The sequence below is a fragment of the Candida margitis genome (genome assembly GCF_024628925.1).
Source record: "Candida margitis strain CBS 14175 chromosome Unknown scaffold76, whole genome shotgun sequence".
Classification (NCBI taxonomy): domain Eukaryota; kingdom Fungi; phylum Ascomycota; class Pichiomycetes; order Serinales; family Debaryomycetaceae; genus Lodderomyces; species Lodderomyces margitis.
The window spans coordinates 22,312-36,569 of NW_026261874.1; the positions used below are offsets into that span (position 1 = coordinate 22,312).

Genomic DNA, 14,258 nt, shown 5'->3' on the forward strand with positions numbered 1-14,258 from the left:
AAACTCAATCCCACATACTTTAAATTATTTATTTTTTGGATTTGACGTGTCTTCTTTTGTTTACGACACCTCTTTATTGAGAAACTTGAAACAGTTGTTACTCCCAATGGTTCCAAATTGCAAAACCTGCACTATGACTAGGGGTTCCAAAGAGGAAGAATGAATAGTTTAAGCTTAGCATTGGATGCTACTCTTTTTGAACCCTATTGACTGTACGATGAAGGGACCACAAACCATGATCTACATCAAGGCTAGTCCTCAGGGCACAACTGCGATTCCAACTATGCCATTCTAATTATCTTTGCCAGCTTGAGGCTGGAGCGAAGTTTCCAAACTAAGAACATTATGTAACTTATGTCACCGATAGATAGACTGTTCCTTCTTTCAAGTTTGGTTATATAGAAGGGGAAATGCTATAGCCATTCCCATCAAAATTGCGTCAAGAATATTGTTATCCTATCGAGTAATCGACATGAGTATGGAAATTACATGTAACACTTTCACTGAAAGATGTGGATGAGGTAGATAACACAAGTGAATAATCAAAGGGGTGGAGACGAAAGAGGTCCTGTAAGAACACCTTCGGTGCGTGTCAGTGCGTGATGTCAATACGTAGTCATATCAAAGAGAGATAATAACCAAAGAAAGAATATGAGGTGACACTGATCATCCAAACGTACTAGAAATATGTAAAAGAAGTGCAGTTGTATTGTTATTGACCATGTAAAGAATTGCATCTCACTTCATAAACAACATTTCAATAGTTTAAATGACTTTTATGGTTTGGGAGACAATGATGAAGAAACTTTGCGCAAAATCTGAAAAGACCCCCTCCAACAAAAAGAAAAGCGCAAATTGAATAATCTCTAAATCTGTGGCACCAAAAGAAATGTGTCAGTTGCTTTTTTTTTTCATTAATCAGTGACTAGGGGCAGAAGTATGATCTGATGGTTTTGGGTGAGTAATGTACGTGTATACTGTTACCTAAATGGGGAAGGAAGTTTTAAGTAGGTAGTTTAATCTTTATATTACCTAATATAGCTTGTCCCAATTGGGAAGGATTATTTCCTAATTGGGAAAAAAGAATAAACGAAAAAGTGTATATTACCTAAGTAGTGACCCAAAAAGGAATAAAAAAGTAGTGCAATATAGGACAATATCTTTGACGTAGAAGTGTAGTAGTAAGGTGATTAGCGGATTCAACTGAGAAGAGTTATAGGAATAATGAGCCAGATGCAGTAAAGAAGTGTTACATACTAAGGTGATATATAGTGGCGTGTGTAGTGTGTATAGAGACTAACTGTGAATCCAATCGATTGTCATGGGCGGCTTCATTGGTTGTCTTTGTTGTTTTTTTTTTGGTACGCGATATATGTATAAGTTACAATAATAAATACAAAATGTACAAAAGTGAGCAAGGAAAAGTAGTTAGCTGGTTTTATTGACGTAGAAGAAGAAGATGAAGAGAAAGAGGAGGGGTCTGTTTGCATCTTTGGCGTGTTTCACTTGCAATACAATTAGAAAACTGAATTCACTTTGGCAGCCTTGTTAATTATATGTGTATGTAAATAGTGTGTACCTTATTAGAACAAAGTAGGAAGAATAACTAGTCAGGGGGAGGGGGAAGGGGGAACAAGGGGTGGTTCAGCAGGCTATTCCACTCTATTAAGTAGGTAAAGCCTTGTTGTTAATGGGGCTTTCTCTCTTCTCTCTCTTATCGAACCAACAAACAACAAACTGTTTTACACGCCTTGCGTTTTAATTGTTCTTTGTTCTTTGTTCTTCTTTTTTGAACACTTTTACACGCACTCAATTTATTGTTTTCTTCCAATTTATTCTGTTTAGTGAATAATTTATATCTATAATCTCATCATTAACCGGTATTATAGAACCAGAAGTACAGTCAGTGCAGTATGTATATACATATGTATACGCTTTCAGAATTAAGCGAAGTGCCAAGAGGCAGCGACAGAGATGTCATTTCTTTTAAATTTGATCGTCAAATGTCAAAACAAGAAAAGCAAAAGCAGAATTACTTAAAAATTTATATAGTTATGTATATATGTATTTATATGTCATTGTGTAACCAATCAATATCTCCACTTTTCTTTTCCTTTTACTTCCTGTTCTTCTTCCTCCTTTGAGATGCCCCAGTATAAGAGAAAGAGAAGTAGGTGGAGAATAGAGAGATATAGATAAACTCATAGCAACTATAGTAAGAAACAAAACAAAGGAGAGCAAGTAATAAGCGTAGCTGGTTATACAAAGCCCTATCTGTATATACTGAATATAAGACATATATATATATATATAGTAAGCCTTGCTTCTCTGTTGTCTGTAGGGATATTAAACACCACAAGGCTTGTCTACATGAGTAAGTATATTTTTTTTCCCGCCAAAGTACATGAACATACAGCACACTGCCTCATGCAATATCTATTCATAGCCAGTTAACTTCGTAGTTTGGTTGATGGAGTTTTTAAGGTAAGTTGAGTTAAGTTGCGTTTAGTTATTGTGTGACTAATCTAAACTCAACAAAAAACTACATCATTACATTTTAACACACAATTAACAATAAATCTTACACATCTAACAATAAGAGAGAGAGAAAGAGAGAAAGAGAAATACACAAACAAGCCATCGTTCATCATCATTACTCAATCACGCTTTTCCTATAACAATATATAACAATAAATATACATATATATATATATATATATATATAGATACATAACCCAAACAATTCTCACAACACACAGCACACAACACACAACTACCTACCACCACCACGTTTATTTCACTCCTCACCAATTTCAACACCAACCCCATTACAAACGCAACCAATAACAGTCCCACTTAATCTACTGCGTGTATTCTTAGTAGTAGTAGTAATAATAATAATAATATTATAATTAATACTATTAATTAGTCACCCACCCACTCACAGACAAAAACAACAGATTTGCATCAACTCACATACCGTATTACATCTACTCCATACCACACCCAGATCTCATAAATAATTTTATTTTTAGGGAGATCTAACAGTGTTGAACTTTTCCAACTGACTTTTGAAAACAAATTTTACCTTAGTTAAGATAGAACGACGAGTAAGTCATGTCTTCTGATAACAACCCCACAAGACTCATGACGAGACTAGTACCACAACTGCATAACAACAACAACAACAACAACAACAGCAGTAATAACAACAGTGACAACGACTTATCATCACCATCAGTCAACTTTGCCCACGTTGCCACTAACGAGACACCAGTACCGCATCCATCATCAGCAATGGGTATTGACACTACGCTGACAACATCACCACCACAAATTGCAGACCACGTCCATTCTTCACACATGCAGCATCACGAGTTTGCTTTCTCGTCTTCGTCGCCCTCACCATCACCAAATCCAGCATCTGATGACACGCTTCCCCGCTCTATATACCACAGTCCATCAACCTCATCACATCCTAGTAGATTGCTTGGAAAGAATTTAAAGATTGATGTACCGTCTAATGATGCAAACATTGACAATTATGTGGAACAACCAACACAACATCATTCCATTAGATCATTACATACTATTCTTGGCGAACCACTATCATTTCAACACCAAAATGACACCAATTACACCAATACCGGAGCATCTGCTCCTGCAGGGACAAAACAACCACAACAACAACTACAACCATCACCATCACCATCAAATCAAACTAAACCAGCAACCAATACTGCAGCCGTACCATTGGAAGGCATAACTCAACTTCCTACACCAGTATTACCCAATGATTCATTTGCCAACTACAGTCACTACCAACAAACGCTTTTATCATCTCCACCTAAACGGAGAGATAGCGCTAATTGGTTCAAGCCAGCACAATCAGCATCTCCAAGAATTATTTCCGATTTCAAGCCAATTGCTAGAGCTCATAGCTTAAATACGGGGAAAAGGGTGGTGTCCAATCCTGTTGAATTGAAAGACATGACTAGTGCCTCCAGCACCGAATCAACAACAAGCTCAGATAAGAATCATCATACGGAGCAATCACATCATCAACAACCAACTAGTTTAGAATCACCCATTACTCCATCTACGTCGCCAATTATACCTCAACAAAGTTCGAAATATGATAATATCGAGTTTTATTCTCATAGATACAATACATCCTTCAAGTTTATAAAAGAGTTGGGACAGGGCAATTTTAGTACTGTTGTTTTAGCTAGGAGTATTAATGATGAAGTTGCAATTAAAATTATAACCATTCCCGAATCACAATCTCAAGTGGTCAATTTCAAATCATTTATTCTTCGTGAGTTGAATATTCTTTACCACGTGTCTTACCATCCGTGTATAACTTCATTATTGGAGTATGATATCACATTGGATATTAAGAAACAAGATATAGAGGCAGAAATCATTCCTGAAGATGCAGATTCGGAAGAGGGTGGTTCTAGTACTTATTCAGAAGATGTGCCTGAAAATCGAGACCAATTAATCTTCATCAACTATTGTCATGGTGGAAACTTGTTGTCGTTTCTTTTGGAACATGGTCAATCTATGAATGAGAATAATATCAACTACTGGATCTACCTTCGTCGCATTGTTTGTGAACTTATCCTTACTACGTCGTTTCTCCATCAACAAAATGTGATTCATCGAGATATCAAGTTGGAAAACATCTTGTTGTTGTACTCGGCCGAAGAAGTAGATCAAATATTTGCATATAATGAAACAATGTCAACGCCATTTATGAATCTAAGTGATTTCGGATTGTCGAAAAAACTCACTTCACCTGACCAAATGTTACAAACTAGATGCGGATCACAAGACTATATTGCTCCCGAAATACTCATGGGCTTGAAATACAACGGACATTCAACTGACACTTGGTCGATCGGAGTCCTCGTTTACTCAATTTTGGAAGCAAAACTCCCATTTGATGTTCGAGCACCTTCTTCGTCGTCAGCAACATCAAACTCCGGTATCTCGCCCTCAGTGTTGAAACGAAGGAAATCGAAGAAAGTCAGTACTGCTCATCGAATCGCCATGATTGATTGGGGATGGCAAGATATAAATGACCGTATCAATAATGGCCTGATTCATGAAGAGATAAGAGTAATTCACAAACAATTGAAATCATTTGTTGATGCTGTGTTGGTGCGTAAGGATCGACGTCCGTCAGTGGGGAAACTTTTGGAAAAAGAAGAGTTCAAGTGGATAAAGGAGAACGTGCCACAAGCCATTGTCAGATTCAACCTAATGCAATAAAACTCATCAATCTTTTATAACTATCGCTGTATATGCTATTCCTTTTTTCTTTCGCTAATGTTGTATTATATTTTATGTATTACTTGGTAGAAGAGTAGAAATAATAAACGCTCAAAAATTAAAAGTGTCATCTTTTGTAGGAGGAAATGCACAAAATGGGGGGAGTATTTTTTAAAGTCGCAAAATTGTTTCTTACGACTTAGTCGAAAAGAAATAATGAAAAAAGAACAAGAAGAAAACCAAAAAAATTTATTTTACAACAAAATCCGAATCCCACTCTCGGGATTAAAAGCATTTTTACCTTTCCACCACACACACACAAATTAATAGCATTTGCATCAAAAGAAAGCTGACTATCTTGTGAAAGTTGGGTCATTTGTAATCAATACATTACTCAAAACAGCTTGCTTTGCTTCATCACATTCATTTATACTATTCCCTAAGCTATAGCTTTGTTGTATTACTTTTATTTTATTTATTTATTTGCATAGATTTACCAAGCCACCAGCCACCAAGATCAAACTCTCTAAATAACGGCTATCAAATACAGTACAACCAAAATATACTACACATCAATCACAACCTAAATGGTCCACAATGGGAGAACCACAGAATGGAAATATAGAAGAAGTAGCCAAGAATGGAAAGGCGGACGCAGTCGCCATATCGAAACACGACCACCAGCAGCAGCAACTACCTAGTATCCCCCACATTACCGCCAATCTAATCCCCTTATCCAATATCCTCAAATTCTACGCCCAAGAAGCATACAAACAGTTGACAACGGCAGTAGAGAACTTGTCGACTAGTGTCGATGAAGAGTCGGACGTGAAGCGGAAAAAGTACTTTCTTGATATAATTGTGGCATTACGACAGGATCTCCTCAAGGTATATACTTTGATCAAATGGGCCAGTGTATCACAAGATGTATCGAGATTTATTGATTTGTTAAACTGGTTCCGATTACAAGAATTCCACTTTGATCATCTAATGCATGAATTAGCCGGGTTGAGTGGATTTGGAGGGGCCAAGTTGCCCAATTTTGACATTGAAACTGCCTTGGAAGTGTTTTATAAAAAGAGACCCGTTTTACCATCGCATAATTATTTACAACAACCGAAAATTAGTTCACGTAAAGTATTGGAAGTGTTGCAGGATTTGAATTTGGCATTAATGACTAAGTTTGCCTTGATTGACGTTCCATCCCAATTTGAATTTGAAATAAAAGATGGACGTACTTATATTGACGTGGCTAAGGAATTCCAAGTTAGTGTTACCATGGCTAATGACGATTTAAACAGTGATAACCCATTCTACATGATTGATTTTAAATTTTTATTTGGAATTGATCGCAATGAAACTTTGGTTACTTTTGGCGATAGTGAAAGCGATAGGATTGTTACTAGACTACCGACACAATCGTATGTCAAATTGGAGAAAATTGCCAATCAAGTCTTGAACGTTCTGGGATTACAGGGCTTGTATGAGTTGTTGCACAAGTATTCCATTTCTTTTAAATTGTATCTTGTTTCGAAACAGATTCGTGGTTTGTTGCATACATTGAAGTGGAGAAATAATTTACAAATCAAGTATGCCATGGGAAGCTCGTTGATTATAGTCAATTATTGGTCGCTGCATTTCCTAAATTCTAATTGGAAATCATTTATTGAAATTGGGATTGATCAAAGGTTTAAATTGACTTATAGATGGTTCCGAAATGGGAAATATGAAAGCAATGATGTTGTGAGGAAAACCGTACAAAATAGAGATAGTGGTGAGACCGAGGAGGGTGGTGACTCTATTCCAAAAGAACTGAATGAGGTGGTGCCATCAGAATATGAGAGTGATTCCGTTGAGGGAGTCAATATCGAGTCCGTCCTTAGCACATTCATGATTTCGCATTCAGCCAGCATTATCAAGATTATATTTAAACTTCTTCGGACTAGGATAACTGGTAATATTGAGTTGGTAAATTCGCACCAGATTATGTTTTCCATATCACCAAAGAAATCAGCCGTATTGGCAATCAATCCATTGACGGGGTTGTTCTACTTCATAAACCCAAGCCCAATACAGAACCGACTTTTAAAACGGATCAATTCGCCTCCCCTATCATTATCTAAACAACAGCAGCAACAGCAGCAACAGCAGCAACTTGTTACTGAAACTGGTTTTGCTGAGGGTGTCGTTGCAGTAATACATCAGTTGATGTTGGAAACTTTCACCAAGGAAGTCAACAATTACTTGTCCACCACTGAATGGATCCACAATAGTATCATCAAGTTGAATGATGCAGAAATCTATAATTTGTTGAAATCAATTGATAAAACAAATAACAAGGATCATTTAACGGTACAATTTTACCGCCGCAAGCACTGGCCCTCAACTTGGTTTCTCATTGTTATGATCAACGGGTTAACTTCGACTACTGCATGGTGGGTGGCCCGAATCAAGTCAGTTGATGCCAATTGGGTAGTTAGCTATTTGCAAAATTTGGTCTTTAATCCATCGTTGGATTACCAATTCTTTAAAAACTTGGGTAAATCTACATTTAAAAAGATTATCAATCATGTCATTTTGGATGAATTACATGCTAATGGAATCGAATATGACCATGTCTTGGCCGATGAGCAGAAACATGAGAATGAGAATGAGAATGAAGCGCAAACCGAAGATGCAAAACAGGTTAGAAATGAACTTGTCGATCTTGGTTTGGTAAATTCAAAAGAGTCCCAAAACCAAGTGATTATTTACCAGTCAATAATCAAATTGCAAAACACAAACTTGATCCCGATTGAAAACTCCTCATCGCATTTCTATTTACAAGTACAATTGATCAATGAGGATGACAATATCAACAAGATGAACTTGAATCTATTTGGAAAATTGAAAAACCTATCCATTAAGAACTCACCCGAATTGGCCAAGTTTAATCTTAAAATCGATCATCAAAAGCAAAATCTTGAAATTGCTACGTCTGTCGACTTGAATCTGATTATAAATGAACATCGGGATCATCAAAAGCAACGATTTTTGAGTCCCATTTTTGATAATTTAAGCAAGTTGAACAATTTGCTTCAAATTCTTGACCAGTTGAACGATCACAATATCGAAATCTTGGACAATTCAATGGATAGTATGGTGATTAAAGTAAATGAGGCCATTGATAAATTATTGATTCAGTTACCACAACAACCGCAAAATGCTATACAGATACGTACCGTGGAGACCAAACCGTGGGAAATTGAAATTATCATCCACTTTTTGAATCAGTATTTGCGACAGACTAGATCGACGAATATCGTCGGCATAATCACATATCTTACCAATTTTGATCCGATTTATCGTGCTGTCAAACAAGTTCAAACATTGCTTCGTGAAAAGGGTGGCCACAACACCAGCAGCCCGCAACATGCATCCCAAGATGATTTAAAATTGAGTAATGGATTAAACAAGATTTACTTTGACGCCATTTTCAAAAACCTCAATCTGATTCAATTTATGTTTAATTTATCATCGACGATACAAAACACGCGCAAGATTCAAAAGGATAAAATCTTGATTTCGTTATCCTTTAAACAAAATAAATTCAACAAGAGCTCACGCGGCCAAGACCAACAGCAGAAGAATTTAATCAAAGTGTCCTTGAAGAACAATTTGAATTCAAAAAATGTTAAATTTAAACGATTATTTGAATTGATGTTCAAGAGCATATCTGAATTGGAACGGAATGAGAATGACGAAATTATCAATTTGCAAGAAAACCATTTGTTAATTAAATTGAATTATGATTTCTTGATTAGTTGTAATGTGATTGAAGATATGATGGACCGGATTACTAAATGTTTTATTCAATATGTAGCTGAAGAAACTAAATAAAGAGAGAAAATGGAAAAAGATGGACACTTTAAAATTGAATATCCAAAGCAACACCAAGTGTCATAAGGCAAACAAAAATAATACAGTATTTATAGTTTATTGTGTATGTACTACGTAAAATTCTTTTACTTCGTTCTTGCTTTGTATTAATCTCAATTGAACCCTTCAAGCACTCTCAATGCTTTCTCAAGCCGCTTCAACCCAACATCATATCGCTCCTCGTCCAAAATCATATCCGAAGTCAACCGCGACAAACTATCAATTATCTTCTCAATCAATTGTTTTTCGCGGATGGGGATATTTAATGAATTGAACTCTTCACCAATGATGGTTCCATTCATGCTTTCCAATAACGACACTAGAGTTTTGTAACTAAAGGGACGAAGTTCGTTGCCTCTGGCTGGAGCTGACTTGGCCTTCTTGTCTTTGTGTTTCTTCTTGTGCTTTTTCGAGTGGGGTTGTTCTTTTTGCGCGGTGGTAGTTCCTGGTGCTGGGGCCGAAGTTGCTGGTGGCATGCTTACAGCGGTATTGGTTATGTTTCTTGCTGGCCTGCGGATTGAACTTTTGACAGATTTTCCTCTTGGTGGATGCTGGATAGGTTCATCAATGTCGTAGTATTGGTCATCATCATTAACATCAGCAGCTCCAACGTGACCAGTATTTTCATCAGAGACATAGTAGTGGTCCTGTCCAGTTATGGGGTGCTGTGATTCTTGTTGCTCTTGTTGTTGCTTCTGGATATTGGCCGATACGTCTCTTGCCCGGCGTATATTTTCTTCCGATGGGCGTGGTGGTAATGAGGTCTCACGTTTAGCAATGGTGATTACATCCGATTCATTTCCAGTGGTATTTCCATGCCCACTATGATCTTCTCCCTCATCAAAGTCTTCGTCGTCTTCAACTGCTAATTTATTCAATAATGGCGTCATTTTGGTTGATGATGTACCGGTGCTATACCTATGAGAAGGAACTTCTGGACCATGGGATTCAGCATCCGAATCATCAGAATGTGCCGTCGTATCAAAAACTGCCGAGTTCTCACCAATTTCTTCCCCACCAACTTCCAATTCTTGTTCTGGTCTCGTCAGTGCATTGCGTATTTTCATTGAATTGAATGAAGACATTGACGATGCATCCTGCATTAACTGATCCAAGTCATCGGTGATATGCATTGTTCTTCTCCTTGCCGCTTTATCACCAAGATCAGGAACAACAACATCTTTCGACGTCGTGTCTGGAGGAAGCATTGATGTAGGGCGTCTTGGTGATCGTGCTGGAATTGCCCCTTCAACATTCGTTTCAAACGTCTTATCAGGGTTTAATTGCAAGTTTTTTGCTGCGGTAGTAGTTGGAATTTTCCCCATCAAAATTGAACTTTCATCAAAGTCTGACTCGTCTTCGTCTTCGTCAGGTGTCTGGGACGACTTAGATGACTTCTTTCCCAAGTTCAAAATCTGGCTCGTGTCAACCAGATCAACTGTATTTATTGATTTGTTCTCAGCTGTAGCCGCCTCTTGATCATCACCAGCGACACCAGTCAGCTTTTTGTCTTTAACATATTTGATTTTTGTCGAGTCAGATCTTTGTAAAACCACTGGTATCGCTTGCGCACTCAGCTCAAGTTGTCCCGAGTACTGACTAATGTTACTAAACATAGATTCTCTGTTCAGTGCACGTGATAAGTTTGCTGGTTGTTGATGGGCAGGTTTGGCTAATAGACTCTCGAGACTCGATGTATCTTGTAATTGTGACAATTTAACACTAACTGTTTGATACTCTCGACTCAACATTGTTTCTTGCGCTGAGGGAGCTGGGGAAACGGACTTGTTTTGCTTAGATGATGACCGTGATGGTGACGGTTGCTCAATTGTTGTGTCGTTGTCATGTGGTTTTTCCATGTCCTTGTTAACTACGTGTAACTCGCTATCCTTCCTGTCATCGAAGGATTCAATATCACTAAGATTACTAGGTGGTAGCATATCGGCAACCGATGGAGATTTGTTCGACGAGGCAGATGATGTTTCAATAGACTCCAACTTGGGTTTAATTACGGGAGCCGAATAATCATGGTCATTGTCGTAATTCGAACTTGAGCTAGTGTGTCTCGAATGCGACGAAGCAGCGGACATCGTATAGTGTTTTGCAGTAGTTGATGAGTGTATAAGGTACGCTTAGTATGTGTAGGTTATCACTATGTAAACTCTTATAAAGTAATTGATGCGTGTAGATTTTACAAAGCCAAGTAGCATCATCATATTCAGATTGTTTAAAGATTTAAAAGATTGATTTTGAGGTTTTTGTTTGTATATTTCCTAATTAGGCGATTTGATTATTTTTTATTTTTCATTGTGGTAATTGTGTAACCAGCTTCCCCAATACAAATGAAAGATCTATTTGGCCCATACTCAACTACTTTCTTTTTAACAAAAGAGGAATAGCTATGGCTAGAATAATCATTCTTAAACTTAGACAAACAGTGATAAACCAGACACTTTCGTTAATGAAGTAAATTATTTGTGTGTGGTCGTTTACTAAAAATGTTTGTCGCAAAACATTTACGACATATAAAAGACACGACACTATGTGGGAAAGAAAGTCATGTCATTTCTCTCCGATAAATGAAGAGAGAGAATTTGAGGAGTACAACCCATAAATACAAACAAGTATCAATTGACCTTTTTTAATGTGCATAACAATATGGATTCAAATAGTGAGTTTATTGAATTGACGACTACGAGAAAGAATCTCGACTTGATATCTGATATCAAGTTCTCCAAAAACAATCAGTATCAATTATTGATAGGTACTTGGGGTAATACTTTGCTCTTATACGACTGCCATTCATTTATCAACTATCCTCATGAACCGTTACCCAGAGAGCCTATATGCGAATTGAGCGTTGCTGATACCCCATTGAGTATATTATATCCCGCCAATAACAATACCAATAGCCAAGCACCGCCAATTGTGGGATTGTTAGATGGCTCAGTAAGACAAGTTGATTTTGAAAATGTAAGACTTGGCAAAAATATGGGCGACACATTTGAAGGCGAAGATGTACGAAATGGAATCAATCATTTATGTCAAGGGGCAAACAATTCCGTTGTAGCCAGCTCATTCAGAGGGTATTTACAGCTCTTGGATCAACGATTGCAAAAACCATTGAGCAGTTGGAGAAATGGAAGGAAGGTTTTGGCAATGGAGTCAACGGATAAGTATTTGATTCTTGGGTTAGCGGGAAATGTGGTGGAAATTTATGACTTGAATAAACTAGAGACATCATCAACTCCAACTCCATTGGAAACCAGAGAAGTTGGATTAAAATATCAAGTGACCGATATTAAAGCATCGCCTAATCAAGATGTGCTTGCAATCTCATCTATAGATGGTAGAGTGTCCGTCGAGTACCTAGACTCGCCACCCGAAGTACAGCAGGAGAAAAACTTTGTATTCAAGAGTCACCGACATTTCGATAAAGAATCAGGAACCGATTTAGTCTACCCCATAAATTCCTTAGCATTTAGGAAAAACGTTAGTCGGAACAATTATCTATTCACTTCTGGCTCGGATGGCTATGTTTGTTTATGGGATATTAACAAAAGGAAGCGTTTGAGACAATATCCTAAATTTGAAACATACGAGATTGATGGTTTACCACTGGAAGAAAGAACCACTGAAAGTATAGCAAAAATGGACGTTAGTTACACTGATGATTTAATAGCAGTGGCTACGAGTGATGATAATTACAAGCGAAGGCGGCGTTTATCTGAAAGTGAAAACTCCAGACTACCCAGCCGCGTCTACATGAGACACTTGAAAGACTAGACATTGCCAAAACTGAAATCATGTTTGTTTAATTTTTAACGTTTTGGTAAGTTAAAACTGCAATCGTTTGGAAAGTTTTGAATCTAAATTAAATCGACGATATAAGTACCAGATGTGTGAAGTTAAGTAGAAACAAATACAACGTATGATCAATTAATACCATGACAACAATATCCCTTTAAGTAATATTATAGCCACTCTGATAATAATAGATCAAAAAAGGCAGAGCTAAAGAGGCTGATGAGAGATCAAACTACAACCAGGACAGCTTTTTGAACATTTCCTTTTCTTAAGAATGTAGCACAATTAAACTAACAGGATACAAAAATCCACTTGGGGCTCCCGAAGTCTCTAGAATCTGGTACCTCCAGGAACGAAAACATACAAAAACCAAGTGATATGGGGTAAAAAAACACAAAAACAGAAACAAAAAATGAAATTATTGTGCCAAAGATTCATGCACAGGGAATCAGTGTAATATTAAAGTGAAGGGAAAATCAGAACTAATATATAGATTAAGCATGGCGGCTCACAGTTTACGGAAGGTGGTATTTTCTGGGCAAGTTACCGAATCGAGTCTCCTTTCTAGTATATGGTTACAAGTATTGATATCGTTACGAGAACCGTTTTCTAAAGAAAGAGGAAAAGAAACAAAGCACTTCAGACGGCACATCAGACATTTGTGACATTAACCTATGACGTCCAAAACTACAAGTGATGAATAAGGTGGAAATTCAAACTTGTTTTATGAAAAATTACGGAACATTATACACTATCAAATTCAGAACCAAAAATCAACGATATTGGTATCGTCAGTGTGCTTCACCGGTGCAATGCCAATGGTTTTCTTTTCCAAATCCTTGACAAAGTAAACCTCTCTGAGGAAAGGAAGCCCAATTCCTTCCAAACCTCCTGCATTGGAGTCATCATATATGTAGACGCCACATTTATCTGGATTCCAAGATGATCTATAAACAAAGTTAGAAAGTGGGACGGAAATGTTGATTGGGCCAAGGTCAAAGGTCAAATTCTGGTCTGTTTTGAACACACGATCACAATCAAACCACCCCACATTGTCCAATTCTAGTTCTTTGTATATTTCTTCAACAATATTCTTTTCTANGTTTTCATCCTGAGCATTTCCAACACCAAAGATACCAATGCCATCCGAGCTCACAGTACTGACATCAAATTCAAAGTCCGGAATTTTACAACCATCATCAAAGTAAAGGTCATCGTTAACCTTGTAACCTTTTGTGACTGCTGAACCATCACCA

At 37.3% G+C, this 14,258-nt stretch overlaps 5 protein-coding genes across 5 annotated transcripts; 3 read left to right on the plus strand and 2 right to left on the minus strand. All coding sequences in view use genetic code 12, as the record gives it.

Annotated features, from left to right (window-relative positions):
- Window positions 1-3,147: 3,147 nt before the first annotated feature.
- Window positions 3,148-5,277, plus strand: CANMA_004129 (serine/threonine protein kinase; the record flags this gene model as incomplete). The annotated part of the gene is made up of 1 exon (XM_051816374.1): window positions 3,148-5,277. The coding sequence occupies one exon, from the start codon at window positions 3,148-3,150 to the stop codon at window positions 5,275-5,277; it is 2,130 nt and encodes a 709-aa protein (XP_051670277.1).
- A 597-nt stretch (window positions 5,278-5,874) lies between these two features.
- MED14 (Med14p) lies at window positions 5,875-9,156 on the plus strand (the record flags this gene model as incomplete). The annotated part of the gene is made up of 1 exon (XM_051816375.1): window positions 5,875-9,156. The coding sequence occupies one exon, from the start codon at window positions 5,875-5,877 to the stop codon at window positions 9,154-9,156; it is 3,282 nt and encodes a 1,093-aa protein (XP_051670278.1).
- A 152-nt stretch (window positions 9,157-9,308) lies between these two features.
- CANMA_004131 (uncharacterized protein) lies at window positions 9,309-11,285 on the minus strand (the record flags this gene model as incomplete). The annotated part of the gene is made up of 1 exon (XM_051816376.1): window positions 9,309-11,285. One exon carries the CDS (start codon window positions 11,283-11,285, stop codon window positions 9,309-9,311), a length of 1,977 nt encoding a protein of 658 aa, XP_051670279.1.
- A 568-nt stretch (window positions 11,286-11,853) lies between these two features.
- On the plus strand, window positions 11,854-12,981 carry BUB3 (Bub3p; the record flags this gene model as incomplete). Its single annotated transcript, XM_051816377.1, has 1 exon — window positions 11,854-12,981. The coding sequence occupies one exon, from the start codon at window positions 11,854-11,856 to the stop codon at window positions 12,979-12,981; it is 1,128 nt and encodes a 375-aa protein (XP_051670280.1).
- Window positions 12,982-13,762: 781 nt separating this feature from the next.
- On the minus strand, window positions 13,763-14,258 carry CANMA_004133 (uncharacterized protein; the record flags this gene model as incomplete). The annotated part of the gene is made up of 1 exon (XM_051816378.1): window positions 13,763-14,258. A coding segment is annotated over one exon (496 nt), but the record flags the coding sequence as incomplete, so codon positions are not given.